Source organism: Periplaneta americana, chromosome 14, assembly GCF_040183065.1.
Source record: "Periplaneta americana isolate PAMFEO1 chromosome 14, P.americana_PAMFEO1_priV1, whole genome shotgun sequence".
Taxonomy (NCBI): Eukaryota; Metazoa; Arthropoda; class Insecta; order Blattodea; family Blattidae; genus Periplaneta; species Periplaneta americana.
The window spans coordinates 159,341,505-159,364,911 of NC_091130.1; the positions used below are offsets into that span (position 1 = coordinate 159,341,505).

Genomic DNA, 23,407 nt, shown 5'->3' on the forward strand with positions numbered 1-23,407 from the left:
ATAGCACAATAAAAAAATAAAGGTGAATTTGTCCATCTATAAATCAATATTGTGCAGCCTACGTCAGATGCTTGTGTTGAGGATCCGTCACTGGGATTCGAAAGGAGTGCTCTGTACTCCTCGATTTTATGTATTGCGGCTTGCGTCCAGTGACGTCATCGTGAGTACAAATTTGCCGACAATCTTCGTAGACGAATTCGCAGAAGAGAAGCACCTTCGAAAACTCTGGAGAAGCTCTTTAATCAAAATGGAGGAATATCGATCAAGAAGAGATTGCTGGCGTCAACGCAACATGCCTCGTCGCTTGGGAGGCGTTATTAGAGGCAGGGGAGGAAATACACGACATTGCAAATAGAAATAATAATAAGGAGACGCCAGAAAAAATAACAGGCAGAAACCATGTTAATTTAATGTAATCTAGTTTTTAAAATAATAAAAAAAAAAACAAATGAAAATGTCTTTACTTGTTTATTCTTTTGTTTTCTACATACTCGTAGATAATAATTATTATCCATATGCAATAATATCAAAGTTCCTTATTCCAAGCGTAAAATACAGTTGAGACCAAAAATATGAGGTGTTCGGATTTTTTTTTTGACCAGCAGTATATGAGGATTCGTTTGAACATGGTCTATACTCTTACTTACTTACTTACAAATGGCTTTTAAGGAACCCGAAGGTTCATTGCCGCCCTCACATAAGCCCGCCAGCGGTCCCTATCCTGTGCAAGATTAATCCAGTCTCTATCATCATACCCCACCTCCCTCAAATCCATTTTAATATTATCTTCCCATCTACGTCTCGGCCTCCATAAAGGTCTTTTTCCCTCCGGTCTCCCAACTAATACTCTATATGCATTTCTGGATTCGCCCATACGTGCTACATGCCCTGCCCATCTCAAATGTCTGGATTTAATGTTCCTAATTATGTCAGGTGAAGAATACAATGCGTGCAGTTCTGTGTTGTGTAACTTTCTCCATTCTCCTGTAACTTCATCCCGCTTAGCCCCAAATATTTTCCCAAGCACCTTATTTTCAAACACCCTGAACCTATGTTCCTCTCTCAGAATGAGAGTCCAAGTTTCACAACCATACAGAACAACCGGTAATATAACTGTTTTATAAATTCTAACTTTCAGATTTCTGGACAACAGACTGGATGATAAGAGCTTCTGAACCGAATAATAACAGGCATTTCCCATATTTATTCTGCGTTTAATTTCTTCCCGAGTGTCATTTATATTTGTTACTGTTGCTCCAAGATATTTGAATTTTTCCACCTCTTCGAAGGATAAATCTCCAATTTTTATATTTCCATTTCGGACAATATTCTGGTCACGAGACATAATCATATACTTTGTCTTTTCGGGATTTACTTCCAAACCGATCGCTCTACTTGCTTCAAGTAAAATTTCCGTGTTTTCCTTAATCGTTTGTGTATTTTCTCCTAACATATTCACGTCATCCGCATAGACAAGCAGCTGATGTAACCCGTTCAATTCCAAACCCTGCCTGTTATCCTGAACTTTCCTAATGGCATATTCTAGCGCGAAGTTAAAAAGTAAAGGTGATAGTGTATCTCCCTCTTCGTTTATTTATTTTTTATAAAATATTTATTTTCAGCAATAATCAAAATAGGAACTAGGTTGAGTCCGGGCGCTGTAGCTACAGCCAGCCGCTGAATGTTCAGCATTCTCAATCCGTTTGGTCGTTATTACAAAGTTCGCCTTCTCAGTCTGTCCTGCGAACTCCTGTAAGGCGATTAGTGTAAGCTCTTGTTTTGATATGCTAAGGAGCACCTTTGCAGCTCAACGTAATTAAAAGCTATTTGCCTACATATTGTGTGGACTATATTTGTATACTAGGAAGTGAAGGGACGTTGTCATAACATTAAAAGCCACTTTTCATCGTCGTTATCAACTGCAGGCTTCACGATCAGTGCTGGTAACATTCCAACTGCGCGCTCAGCAGTGCGGGTTTTGAGAAATGGGCGACAAAATTTGTTTCGTCAAAGAAATGCTACAAATCTATCGTGTTTTAAAATCCATTGTTATCGGCTGGTGTTGAACATGCGAACCTCAGGTCCCATAGTCAGTTAGAAAGCGTGTTATTTTGTGAAAGGTGCAATCCTTCCACCGGATGTGAAGTGATCGTTAAACCAAAATGCCACGAAAGATCATGTTATTAAGGTAACAAGTAGTATTAAATATCTACTATAAAATACAGCAGACCGCATTTTGCAACTTCAGCAACTTTTAAAGATATTCATTTCTAATTTTTAAGACAGATTAAGGAAACTCTGATGAACATAACCTGTAAATTTTAATACTTTAGCGAACATATAATAATAATAATAACAATAATAATAATAATAATAATAATAATAATAATACTAACAACAATTTTCATAAAATATTTAAAAAATAGGTTATCGTGTGGTTGCATTTCGAGAGAAATATCTTTCTTCATATCGTCATTGATACGAATTGTGTTCTGAAACATGAGCCAATCCATTGTTTACTTGGTTTTCCGGAAGTTTCTTTGCTTTCTGGTAGTGAAACTGCTTTTGAATTTCTTGGCACTTCTGTTTTGTGTCGTGTTCATTCTATTCTTCACTACATCTGGTGATCTGTTATCTGAATGGTAGGATCTTACATGTGTTATGTCCCAGTTTTAATTAAGTAGCTAAGAATAAAATAAACGGAAAGATTGAACGAAATTTTGGTAAACGAATGTTGATCAAAACAGAAGTACGTGATCATTAGACCGCGGAACTTCATGCAAATGCATGTTTTATTTACTTCGCGTAATGAAAAAGTAAAAGTGAATCTTTGTCAATCACGGTTTTTACGTTTCAATGTAGACAACTTCATTTCGCATAAATGCATATTTCGACAGTTTTTCCCTTTTAAATTCACATATATTTTAATTTCGCATATTTAAATGCATATATTAATATCTTTCTTTATTTTTCCCGATTTATTATCTAATTACAAAATTTGTCTCTGATAAAAATAATAATTTCCAAGAAATACTTATAACATTAGGCTATGCCAGAAATAAAATTATCTAATTTACTGCTGAGGACATGAAACTGTTACGACGACAATGGGCACTTCTCCCTAGTGTATAAGTTGGGTCGTATCCACTTTAACATTAGGTTAGCTGCTGCTCTGTGGACTACATACTAGCAGTGTTGCCAACTCGATTCTTAAAAATCCGCTACGAGACCGTGCAGAAACCGCTAAATTGCTATATCATCAATGTAAAATTAGATTATTTTGCCGCTGTGAGTGCTAAAAATGCCAGTTAAATCCCTATATCAGCAATACAAATTTCATAAATTTTATCCGCTAAACTAACACTGACAAACGCTAGATCTAGCGGGAAAATCGCTGAATTGGCAACACTGCATACTAGCCGTGTAAGTGTGATTTTTTCAGGAGCCAGGGTGAAAATATGCGTCGCCTAGATGTCATTCAGACCTTCATCACTTTTTACTCTCATTTGGTAGACCAAAAATGAATATTTAGACACCTGAAAGTCATCTATTGTTGACGTCATGGAAATGCTGCGAAGACAAAGCTGCTAATGCCCTCTGATTTCATAGAAACAAATCTGAAGGTGTTTAACACTGCGACAATGACTCTCGTGGAGTGGAAATTTTCATTTTAAAACGTTTTACAGCACAATAAAGCGAAAAACCCGTACAGGATCGCCCTGCTTGCAACCGCTGACATGCCGAAAGAAAAAAGTAGCAACAGTTAGGCCTGTTACTTTAAATTATTTTCTTTTATATCGTATTATTAAACCTTTAAAATGTATTTATTAGGCCTACTCCATATATTTCAATTTTTAGCGTGTATTTAAACAGTTTCTACTGCATATTTTCAGGTTTTTTAATGCATAAAGTTCCGTGGTCTAGTGATCATAATGTTAGGAATATCAAATCGGCTTCTTTATGACTGTGAAAGTTGGATGTTGAATAAAAGTGATGATTAAATACTAGAGGCATCACACGCGAGCTTTAGATTTATTAAAACGATCATAAACGAAATTCAGACATTCGAGAAAAACATACATTGAATAATATTGCAGAAGATATAACATTTTACCAGCAAAAATGGTTGGTGGGAAACTAAAAAAAATGAACGACGAAAAAGGAAATCACGTTTTCAAAAATGCTATACTCTTTGTCTTCAGGTGATCAAAAATGAAGTCGTTTGTAAGTATCAGTTCACACATTTTTACAGGAGAATGCAACTAGACAATGCAGAGATGACGGAACCTGGTCCCTAGAGGAGAAGAATTGTGTTCCTGATGGTAATTCCACCCCAATTGTTCTGGTCGGACCGGTGGAGACCTCTGCCTTACTGAGAGTAAGTATTGCTTTGATATCGGGAACTAAACATCTTGTTTCCTCACTAAAAATGAAAATGAAAGCTGAAATGTTAAATGACTGGCATTCGATATGGTCAAATAGTACATACGGCCCAATCACAAAAATATTATATTTCCATGCAGTTGAAGATTGGCGTACGCAGAATTTTTTTTTAAGGGGGTCATTATTAAAATTGTTTACAATTTACAAAAGCATTATTTTAAATGTTGTGTATTATTATTATTATTATTATTATTATTATTATTATTATTATTATTATTAAAATATGAACTGTCAAATGCACAAAACGTTAAACGAATGTTTCGCAATAAAGTCAGAACTCTAACCAACGGTTGAATACCGCTCTTAAATTGAGTTTAAAATCGACAATATTTAACATCTGCACTGCAGAACTTTCAAAACAACCTTTTCAATATGTTTCACAAGTTAAATTTCATACTGTGTCGGCTTTATTTTATTACAAGGTCTGTACTAGGCGGCAGGTCTCTCTATAACAGCCGTGGCGAAAAGGATAGGACACATTATCACAACCTAAAATTAACTGTCTTCAGAATGTCTCTGCGACAAAGTTTCAAAATCAGGAATTATGTCACTTACTGCCAGTCGTAGTTGATCACGAAGGTATTTGTCTGTCAGTCGTGATCTAAATTTGATTTTTACTATTTTCATTGTTGAAAATAATTTTTCACAAACGTAAGTTACAGCGAACATGGCTTCAATAGAGCAAGCGAAAGAACGAAGCTTCAAATATTTATTTTTTTCCAAAGATTTGGAAAGTTCAATATCTGTCAAGTTCTTACATCTAGCTTTCATTCAACGTCACATTGTAAATCTGTGAGTTTAAATTGAAAATCTAACCGCATTATTCGTACATCTGCTGTAAAAGAATCGACGTACAGAGATGATAATAATAATAATAATAATAATAATAATAATAATACTAAACCTTTTACTGTTTCATCAGTAACATGTAGTAACTTATAATGCCGTTTTATGTTATAGGCCTACAACCGTTTTCCTAGTAATATTTGTGAACAAATCATACATTTAATATTTTCATCATATTGTAAGCTAAAGAATGCATCCTCCCATCCTACTTGAAACTTTCGTTTTTGTAGAGGTACATGGTTTCGAGAGAGATATTGCGACGATACGCCACTCGCAGGTCCGAGACAAATACAAACAGAACGGAGTTTGACTCCAGTGAGTGAGAGGGTGGGGGTTGTAGGTAGGAAGCGAGAGAAAAGCACTGCGAGCCACAATGTGCTCGTGAGTCGCATTTTCGCCGCGGCTGCTCTATAATAAAGATAGCATTGTTATAATTCGAACGTGCCGCAGCACAGGGATTGTGTCTGTATGTCCCAAAACAATGGTCAAATGGAAATATCAAATATGTAAGATTAATGTGGAGTGTAGACTATGAAAGTTATATTATGTAATATTTTACATTAATTCCATGTGTAACAATTATTCTATTAAAACAGTGCTTAAGTCACTCTGGCATTAAAACCAGCAATATCACTGTTCACAGAAATGGGTACCGATCCTGATCACAGTGTCTCAGGCAGGGCACGGCATCTCTTTGGCCACACTGCTGGTGTCCTTCACTCTGCTCTGCTCTATGAAGTAAGTACAGTTATGCACACTGTTGCCAACATATCGCTCTACAATCTCGCTAAATTTCAACAAAAAGTAGCTATAGTTCGACAACTTAAAGCGAAACCCCGTAAAACACGCCAACTTTTGGAATCTCTCTCTTTCTTTCTTCTCACTCCCTCGCTCCTCGTCATTCAGTCACCAATCACCACGTAAATAGGGTGTGTGTGGGCATCGTGACCAATAGAAGAACCACTCTCCAGTATTACCACAATAACGGATTCTTCATTTTTGCCTCGACTGTCGGCTAGGAAGGTTCCATTATGCTAGCATTGCAGGCAACTAGTCAACCTTTTAATGCTTTTGTTAGCAGGTTTGACAAACTGTGAGTGGACCTGCAAGTACATAGTGCATAGTGCTCTCTCCCTTCCCCCCGTGCTTTCTCACTTGCTCCTCCCCAAGATAGCCAGCGCTCACGTAGTAACTCGGTCAGGGTTTCAGTTCGATTTGTCAATCTATAAATCTCTAAAAATTAATAATAAATATCACTAAATAAAAATAAGAAAAACATACATATGCGGAGAAAAATATAATTTCTGCGGACTCTGGCTGTATTGTTGACGGCTGTGATGTTGAGGTGGAAGCTGTGGGAACAGCTGATTGTGAATACACTGCACTTGATCCAATCGTTGACACTACACTTTCTGGCAAATTGTAAGTGTGGAAATTTTCACCCAAGCGTTTGACCAATTTTTTTTGTGAAATCTAGCATTGAGATAGACCTAATCCGTGAGAATCATTGAATCATCATCTTTCACCCCTGATCACTGATCACAAATATATGAGATCAGGGCTTTCACGTATGAATCATTAGACGACTCAGTCATGCACCCAGGCCTCTTCTAAAACTAAGAAGTGCATGACTTCAGTTGAATGTTTTAACTTAAAAGAAAGGAAAAAGTGGAAGAATATAAAAATCAGCAGAAAAGTCGCTAATCGTATTTTACAAAATTTGTCTCCGAGACTGATTCAAAATTCCCTAGATTTAGCGACTTATCGCTAAATATGGCAACACTGGTCATGCATGCTACACACAGTGAACTGCCGGAACATAATTAAAGGAACAGATTATAACTAACCTTATCGGACTTAAAATTGAACCAATTCTTCGGACTTAAAATTGAACCAATTCTTGTCGATAAGAATGTCTAAAGAGACGTTGCCCAATTCAATTTTGAAATAGCCTCCAAGGTCGCCATATTAGAATACTGGATGGATAATGACACCGGAACAGGCAACTAGGCCTGTACTTCGTTCCATAATGTCTGACAGGAGAAGTAAACATTGCGGGCAGAGGAGGAGACAAGTATAATTGCTATTGAACCAATGGCAGAGGTCTGATTTCAAGCTTGGGTCAATGTAGAGTATCCACCGCCCACTGAATGAATATTTCACACTTTTATCACTGCCAATGCTGCGCTATGAACCAATTTTCGGAAATTTAATGTAAAAGACTGCCAACAAATATTTGGAAAGTTTCAGAGAAAATACACAAATTCAATCTTCTAACACGATTTTTTTGTTTTTATGAATTAAGTAATTTGCTGGGAGCACTGCCTGCTGGATCACAACCAATAGCTGCTTACACTGCTTGCCCAATCAACGGTTATTTGCGAATACCCGCTAGTTGGCAGGTAGTGACTTTGCACATAGTGATAATGTTAATAGTGGTGGACACTGCCTGCCACCTAGCGGCAAAATAACTGATTGAGCAGGCAGTTTACGCAGCTGTAGGATGCGATCCAGCAGGCAGTGGCTGGGAGACATCGTTAGATATAGGCCACTCGTACACTAAACTGGAGTAATTTAAGCTTATTAATCAGATATGATTTTACTTACTGTTTTTTATATGCTCACCTGTATGTAATTTCTATTTTATACCTATTTCATTGTTATTTTCCATCCAAAGATCATTAAGAACGCTGAATATTACTTAATATCTCCTATCTTTCTTCAAATCGTGTTTATATGCCATGTTGATTTTCATTTGTTTTCATAAGTTAACAATGATGCACAATGGGAGCAACATACGAGAAATTATTTTCCTACACATTCCACGCTATATTCACGTTGTTTTGAAATGATTAATCGAAGATGGTTTGCTTATTGTTTATTACACACACATTTCTATGCTATGTCTATTCCATACGTTTTTTTTCTATCCCAAGATCATTAAGAATGGTGAATATTATTCATGCTTGTTTCCTGTATTTCTTAAAATAATGTTATGTGGCATGTTAGTTTTTATTTGTCGTTATTTACGTAAAAATGATGTGCCAAAAAATAATAATAATTTCGTACTCACTCCACATCCCTATATTCACATTAACAAGTTATACTAAACATGTTTAGGATTAGTGTAAAACTGGCCTATGTCTCCTATAATGGGCGGGACATAAGTAACATTCACCGTATGGAACGAACTATAGATCGCTGTTTGTTGATCATGATTATTAATAATTCTATAACACAGCCATTTTGTCCTTCAGCACTAGCACCATGGGATCAATGCGGCGTATGAATCATTGAGTAAATAACGGCGATAACATATCATCATCATCATCACCATCACCATCACCATCATCCACAGGGATTAGGCAAGTGAGACTTGCCCGTGCCTTCCTTAGGCAGCACAAGTTTCTTGCTATAACATATATATTGAGAATGTTTTTGTAGTAATATAATTGTTAAATTTGTTAATTTATAATGTATACTTTTCATTACAGTATAACATTTTGGAGCCTAAAATTTATTTAAATATTTCTTAAGGACGAAATGAATGCTACGAATTTATTCTTCTGCACAGGAGTTTTAAATGCAGAGGAGTATTGCTACGGTGTTGATTATTGCGTGAATGAATTTATGGCCAAATGGTCACGATAAAATTCAAGCAACTTTCTCGTCGAAATATTCTCAGAATTTTTAGAGGTAAATTCAATATTTTATTTTCCACGTGACAAAATAATTCATTTTTTTTAATTGACATTCTCATTCCTCCATAGTTTTCTACCCACGGGCAGGTCCTTCATGCAAACTTAGTATTTTCCAATCCTTTATTTTCCGCCTTCCTCTTAGTCCCCGCATAGAATCATATTTCATCTTAATGATATCTTCTTCTGCCTCGAAGTTTTCTCCCGTCCTCCATTTCTTCCAGTGCACCCATCAGTAGTTAGCTTCTTCTCAGCCAGTGACCCAACCAATTTCCTTTTCTCTTCCTGATCAGTTTCAGTATTATTCTTTCTTTACACAGTCTTTCTAGTACAACTTCATATCTTAGATCATTAAAAAAAATATACCAAGTGCGAAACTCAGACATTGGAAAATACCACAAATTATAAATCAGTAAAATCGTCTGTCTTTGGTTAGAGCCCGCAAGCAAACCCATGACGTCGTGAACATAAAAACAAGTGCCGTAAGAACTGAACATGGAGCATATGTTCAATAATAATACTGTATCACGTGAACTGGACTAGTTGTGACTCTTGTTGGTTGCAGGAAGCTGCGTTGCCCAAGGAACATGCTGCACCTGCATCTCTTCTTCTCCTTCATCTTGCGAGCGTTCGTCACGCTGTTGCTGGAGGTGTTGTTCGTGAAAGGGGTCGGCCTTGCCAAGGACGTGGAGGACGTGGAAGGCGGCTTGGTCAGCTTCATTCCCAACAGAAACGTGAGTTAGAATGCGCTGGCTAATGGACACGAACGGTGCCGGTACCCTACCAACGTCGCACTTCATCGGATGCGTCAAAAGTTCAGGCAGATCACACTTCAGCTGCATTGTAACTGTGTGACAATAACGTGAAGTTTCTATTACAAACATAATGATATTCAAAAGCATGGAAACTGTATCAAATGCAGTTGTTAACTCTACTGGGGATCTCTTGGCAATAAAGCCATTAACCCGCTTGCTCTCCAATATTCCTCACACACAGTGGGTTTAGAGGAAAGGGCTGGACATCACTGAAGATGATTCTGATCCATTTCTTCCTGAAGACTGGACAATGAACAAAGTGGTGAAGAAATAATTCCAATTTTGTTCAAGTGTTTCGACAAACAGTCATGCTCTGTGAGCAATCGAAAGGATGCAACTGCACTTTTCCTTGGATACTCAGGAATTATACTGAGTGTTCATTTCAAAGTGTGTCATGACGTCACTGTTGATGAGTCAGCGATTTGAAGCGAGTTTCAGCTTTTATGTCAGAGAAGTTGCCTATTAATCAAGGCGTTCAATCTGAACTTGAGAACGTGTACGGTAGCCTATAACTTGAACGTCGAGCAACAGATGGCGGTCTGTACGGTCTGTGTGCTACCATAACCTCTTTCGAACTGTGTTTTGCGCGGCCAAGTCGTACGCAGGGTATTTGTTATCATCGGTTGCGTACGGCAACATTCCACAATACAAATTAAATGCTCCGTGTCCATGTTGACCGTCGAAATTAATGTCAACAAATACGTAAGTAATCGTCTTAACCCTCTCCCCATATCCCGACAGTAAGAAAAAACTCACCTCAGTACATGTTTCGAAACAGTTCACATTCCTGCCACTACCGGCGTTACCGTACGTATCGGTAAGTACTCTTCAGAATGAACGCCTTACTTGCTAGGCAACTTCTCTGGCACATAGGTAATATCCCTCTGCGGAAGTGTAGGAAGATTGAATTCTCTAGGTTCATCGGCTAGCCACATGACGGCATACAGCGAGCCATGACACACTTTAAACTGAGACATTCCCATTTCCACGTACTGCTGGATGCCTAAGGAGTCGGGCGAAGTTCGCAGTATCTTGATATCCCCTCTCATGTTGGAACTTTGCATGATAGTAGTGTGTACCGAATGTCATGCGTGCAAAATTAATAGTTCCCAAAGATATGTAACTTTTGTATGGAATAAAGCAAGATGCGGGAAATTGCAATGAAAGTTTACTACCATTTAAAAACATTGTGCATCACAGCTTTACAGCAGCCGACGAGGCACACTGAATTTTAGGTAATGTATTTTTCACACATCAGAGAGTATTTTAAAGGGGGAATAATAAAAATTTACTGGTTTTTCACCGCATTGAACCATTCTCTCCCTTAAGAATGAAGGAATACGACTACGAAATGTAGCATAACGCCCCCTGGTTTTCATGTCGGCAGAACTGGGAGTGCAAGACGCTGATAGCGCTCTACAACTACTGCATCATGGCCAACTACGCCTGGATATGCATGGAGGGCCTCTACCTGCACAACCTCATCTTCCTCGCGCTTTCCTCCGACACCAGCGCCATCGCACTCTACGTCATCATCGGTTGGGGTACGTATCAACAAAATCACAGGTCTTCAAATCACACCCCATTACTAGTGCTCCCAGATTTTCCTGCTTTCCCATAGACAATTCTGCCTGTCCCAGTTAATCTAGGTCTCCACGAACTCCTCGGGCTGATCACCTGGTTGGGGTTTCCGAAGTTTCTTCCAACTGCAAGACGAGCACCGTATGAATTCTAGGCCTCATCTCGCTATCACAAATTCAATCGGCGCTAAATAACCTACTAGATGATATAGAGCCATTGAATAAATCGAATGAACATTTTTTTTGCTTGTGAGTGAAAACAAATATTCGGGATTTGAATACTTACTGGTTAAGAACGAATTGTTTTGGGTCTCGGGTTCGAATCCTGACGACAATGCGCGAAGGTGCTATAAATCTCTACAGCAGACGTCTCCAAAAGCGTACTCGCGAGTAAGCCCCTGAACGGAACCGAAGCCAGTACGTAATGAGCGCGCTCCGCTTCACCCATCCCCACCTGTACTGTACTCACTGTTTATGCGCAAACGAAGAGCAGTGGCGGACTGCCATTATCATTGTGTTGGTCGGCGTGTTCGACTGTTTCACAATGACTTCTAATCATGGACGTAGTACATTCAAGAATGAAAGGGAAGAGAACTATTTTGTGTTTGTGGGGAGAATGTGAAATGCTTAATTTGTTCGAAAATTCTTAAGGGTGTGTTAAAATTCAACAAGCGACGACAATACTCGACTCTTAACAAAGAATATCATACAATTACAGGCATGTTGGACATGTGAAAATAATTTATTTTGGGGCTATCTGTATAACTGTTGGTTATACATAATAATCAGTATATTACAATATGTTTGCACTCAGTTCCGCATGACGTACTTATAGTTTTTTGTTTAATTTTAGGTGAAATACACGTGTTCTCAGTCTTAAACAAAAAAGCTTCTTGCTAGCTATGTTCTAGCTTGGAATATTGGAAAATCAATGAAGCCCTTTACAGGAGCATCATTTGTAAAATCGTGCATACAGGACGTTACTAAAATACTGTGTCCAGAACGAAGTCAAAGTTTAAGAAAATTAAATTGTTTGCAATTACAGTTCAGAGAAGGAATTTCAAGATTGTAAATGTAATTGAATCTGAAGTCGAAACCACAATTAACCAGTTTATAGCTTACTCACTTGCATTGGACGAAAGCACAGATAGAAATGACAAAGCTCACCCAGCCATTTTCATCCGAGGAGTTAATGAACATTTTACTGTGTCTGAATGTCTTCAAGATGTAATTACAAAATACAACTGGAGAAGATCTTTTCCAGGCACTGAAAGGCACCATGGAACAGAAGAGGTTGAATTTGCAATGGCTTGTGTCCATAGCAACAGACGGGGCTCCAGCTTCATAGTATGTCAAAATAATATACAAACGTATGATATTTCTTATTCTTTTGATGTTATTATTTGTAAACATAAGCAGACCGTTGCCGCGATCCCCCACTGATCGCTCCCATCTGTAGAGGTACGAGTCTCTTCCCCTTCTCTAGCCTTACAGCACACTGTGTTCGGCGGGCAGCATCGAGAGCACGAATGACGATACGCTTTTTGGAGACCTCTGCTCTGCAGTATAACTGAAGCTGTGCTGGTGGCCTAAGAGCCCTGCTGTATTTACTGCTTTTCAAGGTACTTCGCTTCGAAATAATCTAAATTTCTTCAACGTGTCCCTGAGTGAGACAAATGGCCAGTCACCTCGGCCCTTTGTAAGGACGAGAAATCGCGCATAATTTTTAAAATTTCCTCTTCTAAACTTCCTTTTTTCCTCTTTCTTTTACGGAGGAGAGACCCGAAGGCTTGCACTGCAACCTGAGGCTTATTGTGCTTACCACTCCTATTCTGTGAATGATTGGGTAGCCGAACGGCCGTGCTCTTGTACAAGTACAGCACGCCGCACCGTAAACTGAACCCGGGCTATGGTATGGATGATGATATGTAAATTAATGATCGCGAAGTGAGTTCGAGGTCCAACGCCGAAAATTACCCAGCAATTCTGCTTCAGTTGGTTGAGGGAAAAACCCGGAAAAACTCCAACCAGGATTTGAACCCGGTCCCGCTCGTTTCATGACCATTACTCCGTTACTGAGCTAACCTGCTTCACTCTGGTCAACAGGCTTGCCGGTTGTGTTCATCATCCCGTGGGTAGCGGCGCGAGTGAACTTGGAAGACACGCTGTGCTGGACCACGCACGACAATCGCAATGTGTACCTCATCGTCCAGCTGCCCATCGTGATATCTGTGCTCGTGAGTGAAACCTCTGATCACATTTATAACCAGAGCCATCTTCAGTTACAAGCCGGAGCATGGGTAGGTTTGGCAACGCTGAGTGCAGGCGAAATAAAGGCATGACGTTTGACGTTTTGATTTCGTTGTCACATGTACATTTTCGACATTAACTGATACAAAACTAAGTGCATATGATTAAGATTCAGTATATTGATGTACGTAATTAATTACGGAATCCGAAATGGTATTTCATTTGAGTTTCAGCCACTTATAACTTGAAACAATTAAAAGCATACGCGTGTTTTATTGATGGAACGAGGGAAAATAAATAAATACTTAAAGAAATGTTATTTGTACCAAAAACAAATCAAATAACGACGTACTTTCGCAGTACCCTTTTCCAATCAACCATTATGTGGCTAGTAAATTGACAATGTTTTGCAGCTTTATGTTGTTTCACCTCTGACGTGAGAAGTCTACGATATCATAATACATTTTATGCTCGACCATGCCGAAATGTAGTAATTATACACCTGGTAGCAGACCTTTAATGCATGTCATTAAAGTACACCTACTCATTAAAGGTCAGGTCTTTCAGCCAATGACGACTCAGGTTACAACTGTTCAGCCAATGACAGGTCAGCTTTCTACCGTTATAAAACCGCAAGTATCGATTATTCTCGGATATGCAATCGAAAGAGAATTAGCGAAAAGTCACGGAGGCTGGAAATCCAATACTGTCGCAGAAGGTTATGTTCTGTTACTATAATAATTAGCGTTAATTGTAAATAATATTCAAATAAATTCAATTTGTCATCTCGTTTTTCAATGTCTAATTTAATTTCAATATTATCTCTGTAGGTTCTTATGGCCTAGCAAGATCAATGTGGATATCTGTTCCTCGGAAAAAATCAATACTTTCGCGTCTGCGTACATCTCACAACATACGGAACATTTCTGAAGGTCAGATACAATTAAAATTAATAATATCAAGTTAGAAATATGGTCGAGCATAAAAAGTCGTATGAAACTCGCCTATAATGGTAATTAAGAAGCTCGTATGAAAATTATGAAACTCGCTTGCGCTCGTTTCATAAATATCCATACTAACTTCTTAATTACCTTCATTATAGGCTCGTTGCATAATGTACTATTAATTTCATGTGATTATCTGTCGTGATTTTCTATAAATATTTCAGATGCCCAGGAAGCTAGTTTTAGTTTGAACCTCGTCAGTCGCCATAACAATACAGTTATCCTAAATTATTTGTTACAAATTTTCTAAAATATAATTTTAAATAGGCCATGGCCAAGTATAAAGATCTATGAAAAAATTAAGAAACATATCTTCAACATAATACGTAACAAAACAAGTCATTATCTATTATGTGCCAATTAGCATAAACTCAGTGAACTTTAAATCCTGTAAGTACGAAGTGAAAAGAAACATGTTTGTAACTAATTTATTACAAAAGAAATATTATTAATAAATAAACCTTGAAAGCCAACAAAAATGAGTGTATGATCTACAAATATAGACAGTTCTGACGTACGGTATAGCAGGGATTCCGAATCTTCTACAAAACTGCAACATTTATGGGATCACAAAACAGCTGTTTACAATGAACTTGAAAATCAACGGCGTAACTTTAGTGATATAGCGGGTAACAGTTTGGCTAGAATTCTGATATACCTTAAACCACAAGTAAGACTATAAAAATGTAGTTTATACAATATTTAATATTTAGAAGAATTGTTCAATCATTTTGTCGTTAATAATAATACCGTAAAAATTGCCAAAGACTGCAGCCATATTTTAATGTATCGTCTTGTTTTTATCGCCAACACGCACTTAGTTTATAATACATCAACAATGAACGTTTGGTACGACCGCGAACATAATTCCTTCGACACACGCTTATATTGTAACATTAATTTACATTGAAAATCGGCATTAGCACAAACACGTGTTCTGGATAGTAGGTCTCCGTTTGACAGTTAATTACAGTGTTGCCGACGTATGGCTCCGGCTTGTAACTGAAGAAGGCTCTGTTTATAACAGATTGGCTATCCACATGTTAAAATCGGTGACGTATTAGCAGTATTAGTAGTATTTATTTATTTAACCTGGTAGAGATAAGGCCGTCAGGCCTTCTCTGCCCCTCTACCAGGAGATTCCAACTACAATATCAACAATAAAATTACAATTAGTATTAAATTTACAATTACAATTACAAACAATATTACAATTAGTATTAAATTTACAATTACAATAAAATCAAAGTACGAAAAGATTACCTGAATAATTAAAGCTAGATAATTTATCATAGAGAAACAAAGAATATTTTATATTTACTGAATTACAAATTAAATCTAGAATAACAAAATTGTATAGTGATGAAATTACTGAATATTGAAATATTTTGTGGTAGATTAAGAAACTATTTACAAGTAATCAATTACTGACCAAGTGCCTAGTAAGTTTTCGTTTGAATTCAATTTTATTTCGACAGTCCCTGATGCTAGCAGGTAGCGAATTCCAGAGTCTTGGCAGGGCTATTGTGAAAGAAGATGAGTATGAGGAGGTGCGATGGGATGGTGTGTGGAAGAGAACAACCATCAGGGTTGCCATCGTTCGCAAGGTGGAAGTACAGTTGCTCCATGGCCATGCAATTCAAATGAGAGTTGTAACATGACTTCTTCTGCAGCAGCTAGATGGCAGCATAGTAAAATTGGTAAAAGTTGTTGCCGTAAAGCCTTTAACCAGAGGTTGAAAACCGTTCACATGTTGACTTCTACCCTGAGAGCATGCACGAAGTCGTTTTGGCGCTCACATCGGCATTTGTGTGCTTCCAGTTGAGTTTCGGCTTGTTTGTGAACATCGTGCGAGTGCTGTTTGTGAAGATGAAGGTGGCAGTCTCTCTAGAACGGAGGCGAATGCGGTACAGGTGAGCGCATCACAATCACTAATTATTATTATTATTATTATTATTATTATTATTATTATTATTATTATTATGGAATGGAGAAAGTTACACAACACAGAACTGCACGCATTGTATTCTTCAACTGACATAATTAGGAACATTAAATCCAGACGTTTGAGATGGGCAGGGCATGTAGCACGTATGGGCGAATCCAGAAATGCATATAGAGTGTTAGTTGGGAGGCCGGAGGGAAAAAGACCTTTAGGGATGCCGAGACGTAGATGGGAGGATAATATTAAAATGGACTTGAGGGAGGTGGGATATGATGGTAGAGACTGGATTAATCTTGCTCAGGATAGGGACCAATGGCGGGCTTATGTGAGGGCGGCAATGAACCTCCGGGTTCCTTAAAAGCCAGTAAGTATTATTATTATTATTATTATTATTATTATTATTATTATTACATTGTGGCAGAGCCTTAACATACTGTTATTACATTTATATTTTCTTTGTGCACACAAACTCCAACTGATCGAAGTAAAGATTTTTCTGAAAAAAGTCCAAAATTAGCTATCAGCTTATTTAAAATTTTTCTTTGCTCATGTACCAATTAACCAATGAAGTGTAAGAATCCCTTGAAATTCAACCAATCAGAACGATCTATCACAGCAATATTTTCGATTTCATATTGTCACTTTTATCTTATTGGTGATTCGCAATTGTTTCTTGCTTGCTGTGTCTCATAATAAAGAAGGCAGCGGAAATTTCAGTGATTACATAAATTAATATACCGGCTCATTCAAAAAGTATTTGTGAAATGCTACATGATGAAGGATGTTATTTGAGATGTTCATTCAGTGTTCTGTCCAAAGGCAGATCTTTCACTACAAACCCAACTTCCTCCAGTCTTTCCTATTTTCTGCCTTCCTCTTTGTGTCCTCAAATGATCCACATAACTTAATGTCGTCTATCATCATCTGATATCTTCTTCTGCTCCGAACTCTTCTCCCGTTCACCATTCCTTCCAGACCATCCTACATTAGGCAGTTTCTTCTCAGCTAGTGACCTAATCAATTCTTTTTCCTCTTCTTGATCAGTTTCAGCATCATTCTTTCACCCATTCTATGAGATAAAGAATGTAAATAAAAAATTTCATTATTTGGAATGGTTCGCGAAATAATTACAGTTGAAATATTATAACATACGATGTCAATTATCGCGTGTAGCAGCCTTTCTTTAAGTCGTGACTTTGGAGAGGGTTATGTCTTGTAAACAAACGCTTCAATCTGCAAGAATACAAGTTAGATCAATGGAAGTAGCTCTTCTGAACAGTGAATATACCCGTTTTAACCCTTTTATTATTAAACTTGCACTGAACAAGCACCAGAAGCCATTCGTCATGAACAGACAATGAGAGTACTCCTTCTGATTGGTTGGATCCAAACAAAACTTCCATTGATAAACTAGGTGCACATATATACTAAAAATAAATTAGTTCGATGGAATAATAAAGCCCTCATTATCTATTTATACTCTAGATTCCCTTTACAATGATGTTGCATGATGTCTTTCTAATCCCATCAACAATTAATATATGGAATGATTAAATGGCACTGAATGACTGGAAAATGGAAAAACAAATCTCGTATGAGAAGTAAATTACATAAATATATTAAACAAATGTGGTACATAATTGTATATTACACTATTTTATAGTATAACTTATTATGCAGTATATAATACATAAGAATTGTTATTATAGCTGATTTATCACTAAGGAATAGTGAAAACTTGTTAATTTGTATTTAATAGAAGCAAAGCCGTTGTAAGTGCTTACTGGATTTTGCATTATAGCAGGCCATGTCTGGTTCTATTGTCTCAATTCTTCTCGAGGAACTCTGCGACGACAGCGCTCAGGCTCTTCAATCGCGACTACCAGAACAGTAATTAATGAGTAATCTGAGATTTTGCAGCTCTTCGAATTCTGACAGTATTTAAAAGCAGACTCCATTTTTTAAACATACAGTTACTGTATTTTTCAAACATTGTCTGCTTATTCTAAAACTGGTAGACCGCAAACAATATTGTAACTGCCTCTGGAGGAATTAAGCCCCATCACAATGAAAATTAAACATAACCGTAACATAAACACAGAAGTTTGTGGCCAGGTTGTCAAATGGGATCATTCACAATGATACACATAAGCATTGACATAAACATTACCGTAAGACGTTAACATGTAAGTTTGCAAACTACAAACTTTCATGCTTATGCTTACGTGATTTGCAAACAGAACACAATTATTGTGGAGCGCTGATGTATACGACAGAATATGAGGAAATGGCGTCGTTGTTATGTTTCCATGGTTACCAAGTATGTTTGCTGTTATGTTTATGTTCCCATCGTGAATGATCTTGATTTTACCGTAACGTTTATATTCTTAAGTTAACGCTTACGTTATGTTTAATTTTCATTGTGAATGAGCCTTTATGCTCTCTCATTGCTTGCAATGATTTCTGGCGCGTAAGCAAGACTGGTTGTCTCTTTGTACATACTGTAGCTGGGTGGAGAAAGAACTGCCACTGTGGCGGGCTGTGTCATTCATGCAAAATTGCACTGTAGAAGTGTAGACTGTTCTTCACATTTTATCAAGCGCATATTCGTGGAGATACTGAGAACGCTAATATTAGGGCATGGCTACTTTCAATAGTCCGTCGTAGTTCTAGAATGTAACGTTCTTCCAACAATGTAGAATTCATATCTAACTCTTCGATCATTAGTTTGAAATAATCGACGAATATGATGTAGGCCTAACTATGAGACATATTGTGTAATCTCAGAGTATTTACATATTATGCTGTAGTATTCCGCGTTAACCCGAATGACTTAAAATGAAGTGGGTAGACATTGCATACATACATACATACATACATACATACATACATACATACATACATACATACATACATACATACATACATACATTATAGTGTCATGGAGGAACTGTTTCCCAAGTTTCGAAATTTCTTACCGATTGCAGCTGCAGAGGAAGATAGCAACTCCACTGTTCCGCATAACTAACTGCTTCCATTCAGATACAGAAATTGAAAAAATTAAAATCATCAGAGAGGGCTTTCTTCATAGCATGACATCTTTCACCACAGCTCAATATACTGTATTAATGTGAAATATTCAATTCCTATATGCGGAGTTTGCCGAGGAAAACAGAACTTGATTAAGTTCTACGCAAATAATAATGTTAAATTACTAATGTTGTATATTACAGAATTTTCTTACCGCTTTCACTTGGCATCCTTTGCTCGTCCTTCACGTCCGCTGCAGCAGATGGGGCACTGTGAACAGCACGCACGCACTATAAGTATTCTGTGTTCATAAGTTTGCATAGCTGGCTTATCTTGCCTATTGTGCGCGACAAAGCTAATAGATTGTTTGCGCAATACCTTTCCAATCACTCGCAGTACAACGATGGGAATGCTGGTGGTCTTCATACTACTGAGATTCGTGTGTTTGCATATTTTCTTCAATGACTGTCATGAAACGCTGATTAATTATCTCTGAGAATAATGCGCTTCCTAGATTTTCAATTGGTTTTATTGTGAATATAAATGCACATCTGTGCACTTTAAACAAGTACATCATATTTTCATAAATGTAATGTGATATAATATGAAATACAGGCCTAATATTAACTCGATTAATTCTTTATAATGTTCAATATTGAATTCTTAGCGCACTTTTCCTAATGACATTACCAGGAAAAGTCTACACCTGTACAATTTACGAAAATGCTAAGAACTACCTACTTCATTTTTCGCGAATAAATACATTTTGTTATTTATAAACTGGCCGCATGTAGAATTTCGAAGGCCGTCGAAAGTTACATTTTTATAGCATATATGAAGACAGTTATGATTTAGGTCTAGAGAACGAATTCTATTCGTGTTGCATATGGTCATTGTCAAGTATTTCATTGAAGGAGTGATCATGGATGAGCGTTTCAATGCTGCCACAACGGTTTAGTCTCTTTCCCTCAGCTGCGTATATTTATACAATATACAAAATTGTTTCCAAGACTATAATGTGAAAACGTAATATCATGTGAGTGAAAGCATCAATTGATGTAAACTCAAAATTGTTCCTACATCAAATCAAATACAATTTCACAATCATGATGAATATTATACTAAAAATGTTGTTTATACTAAAATATTAACATTAATTAGAATCTGCCGGCAGCTTTTCCGCTGTGTAACACATCAGCTTCAGGGATTGCCATTATCTTCTTCTTCTTCTTCTTCTTTTATTATTATTATTATTATTATTATTATTATTATTATTATTATTATTGTAAATTAACAAGCAACGGTTGGCCTGGTAGTACAATAGATAGAGTGCTGGCCTTCTGTGCCCGAGGTTGCAGGTTTGATTTCGGCCCAGGTTGATGGCTTTCTTTTAAGTATGCTTAAATGCAACAGGCTCATGTCAGTAGATTTACTGGCATGTAAAAGAACTCCTGCGAGACAAAATTCCGGCACACCGGTGATGCTGATATAACCTCGGGAGTTGCGAGCGTTGTTAAATAAACCATAATAGTCATATAGTAAGCTTATTGGTCTCGTAGAAAATAAAAATATCATTAACACATCTGCAAGTATCCTCAATTGTGCCAACAGTATTTGTTTGCTGTCTCAGGCGCTGGGCCAAGTCCACGCTGGTGCTGATGCCCTTGTTCGGGGTGCACTACGTGCTCTTCCTCTGGATGGACCCGCTGCAGCGGCTCAACGACACCCTGACGGTCGTCTGCCTCTTTATTAACGAGGTCTTCGCGTCTCTGCAGGTCAGTTACACAATTAAGGGTCACTTCCAAACTTCTGCCACTTTTTTTTTCTCGAACTGTATTGATATTGGGGACGAATGTTTATATAAACGGTAAGCAGAGGTCATTCGAAAATTACTGGCAGTGTTGTGCCGCGTTGCCAAGTTTCTTATGCGCGACAACTTAAGTCGGATGACTTGCTGAACGGAGGGCTACTGCGTTCGACTCCCACCAGATACCATAAACTTATCAGCATTTCTGACACCACCGTTATAATATAACTGGAAAAGAACGAGTGTACTGAAAGAGCTGATTCTCTCAGCTAATATATATATATATATATATATATATATATATATATATATATATATATATATATATATATATAGGAAAACTACGAGTACTTGGTTTCTCGATTCAAATTCAAGATTAAATCAATTACAAACAAAACTCTATTTGATGTATTGAATTTACAAACAAACATGATGAATTACATGAAATATCCCTAGACGGAGCTGACGCCATAACGATCTATTTCCTTGCTTCAGCCTTTTTCTTCACTATATCTCTTCGTCCTCCAACAAAATGCTTTTTACCGGCTTCCCGGTCGTGGCGTCACCCAGCAGGCGAGATGGGCTTTAGGACCTTTTTGTTTATACGTGCTTCAGCATGCCATCTTATTCAATCATCTATTACAATTAAATCGATTCTGTGAAATACAGTAATAAGTCGCTTTGTTGGAGATGCGCGTAAGAAAAGAGTTCGAACAATGCGTGTCTTAATTTAACCAATTAAAATGCATGATTAATTTCACTAGACCAATGTGATTAGTCCAGGTGTGACTCGTGGCGCAACAATATTTTTATCGCAGTCGGTGATCCAATGCACGCGCGACATAACTGTATCCAGTAAGCAGTTCAGCACACACTTCGCAAGCTAGGACTGCCTTGCGTGTCCTGCTTAATACAAGTATGGTCCATCCATCTTATAGGGAAACTTGTCCTGGATTGTCTCGTAATTAATGTCCAACTGGAAATCATGCTGCAGGGCTGCTTAAACTCTGGGGCATAACAGCAGCACTGCTAGTATGCAGCTCCCCTAGCGGTGATAATTGGAAGTATGTGTTGCCAGAGTCGAGGAAATTTCCTCAAATTAAGGAACTTCTGTAAAAAAAAAAAGATGGAAATTTTGAAGATTTGAAGAAAATACCACATTTTTTTTTTAGGAATTTTTACCTTTCAATTGAATCCATGGAAGAAATGTGCAATAAAAATTGAACACATTTTCTTTCTTTGATATACAGGGTGCGTCAGAAAGAACGGATGGATTTCACATGGCAAGAAAATTGTAAAGATTCATCAAATCAAAAATTTATTGTTATCAACATATTCACCAATACATGCAGTTTATTTATGTAAAACAACATTATCCATATGATGTCCTTGGCTTTCAATACAGGATCGAGGCGTTTTCTGATGTTCGCCATCACTTTCACAGTCATAGCTGGTGCAATTGCCACGATTTCTTCACGAATCGCTGTCTTCAGTTCGTCCAGTGTATGTGATCGATGTTTACAAACTTACGCCTTCAAATGGTCCCAAAGAAATAAGTCGCAGGGCGCGAGATCTTACCGTAGCCTCGGACAATCTCAGTGCAATAGAATTTCGTCCAGGTGATTTCTTCTTTAATGTTGAACCTGTGATACGAAATGAAGCCACCCACCGCAAAATTGTATTCCGAGTTGGAATCCTAGCGTGACATCCGATGTCGAAATGAGTCCTGAGTGGCGATCACAGACTCTTCATTTTTCAAAAATGTCTCTACGATGAAAGCACGTTGTACACCAGACCAACACCATATTCTCAACTGAAACTGCATTCTATGGCTGACCCAACAGTCGTGGTCCCCCTCACTATATCTCTCTCCTCGTTGCGTATCGATAGTTTGAAATCCATCCGTTCTTTCTGACGCACCCTTTATATGTGTTGTAAATACACATACTCTCATGTCTATTTCCAATAAAATATGATGTTATTTATGAA

General features: G+C 37.6%; 2 protein-coding genes across 5 annotated transcripts in view; one reads left to right on the forward strand and one right to left on the reverse strand.

Moving 5' to 3' along the window:
• Nucleotides 1-23,407, reverse strand: part of frc (fringe connection) — a 267,265-nt gene that overhangs the window by 65,642 nt on the left and 178,216 nt on the right. The window lies entirely within an intron of this gene.
• Nucleotides 1-23,407, forward strand: part of LOC138713936 (secretin receptor-like) — a 44,329-nt gene that overhangs the window by 11,391 nt on the left and 9,531 nt on the right. For all 3 annotated transcript variants that reach the window (XR_011336014.1, XM_069846477.1, XM_069846478.1), the window contains exons 4-10: nt 4,253-4,378; nt 5,933-6,027; nt 9,553-9,721; nt 11,190-11,346; nt 13,489-13,619; nt 16,458-16,549; nt 21,242-21,386. Coding sequence is in view for 2 of the 3 variants with exons in the window: in XM_069846477.1 (XP_069702578.1) it covers nt 4,253-4,378; nt 5,933-6,027; nt 9,553-9,721; nt 11,190-11,346; nt 13,489-13,619; nt 16,458-16,549; nt 21,242-21,386 (915 nt within the window). In the remaining variant the exon portion in view is untranslated. The remainder of the gene's footprint in view (nt 1-4,252; nt 4,379-5,932; nt 6,028-9,552; nt 9,722-11,189; nt 11,347-13,488; nt 13,620-16,457; nt 16,550-21,241; nt 21,387-23,407) is intronic.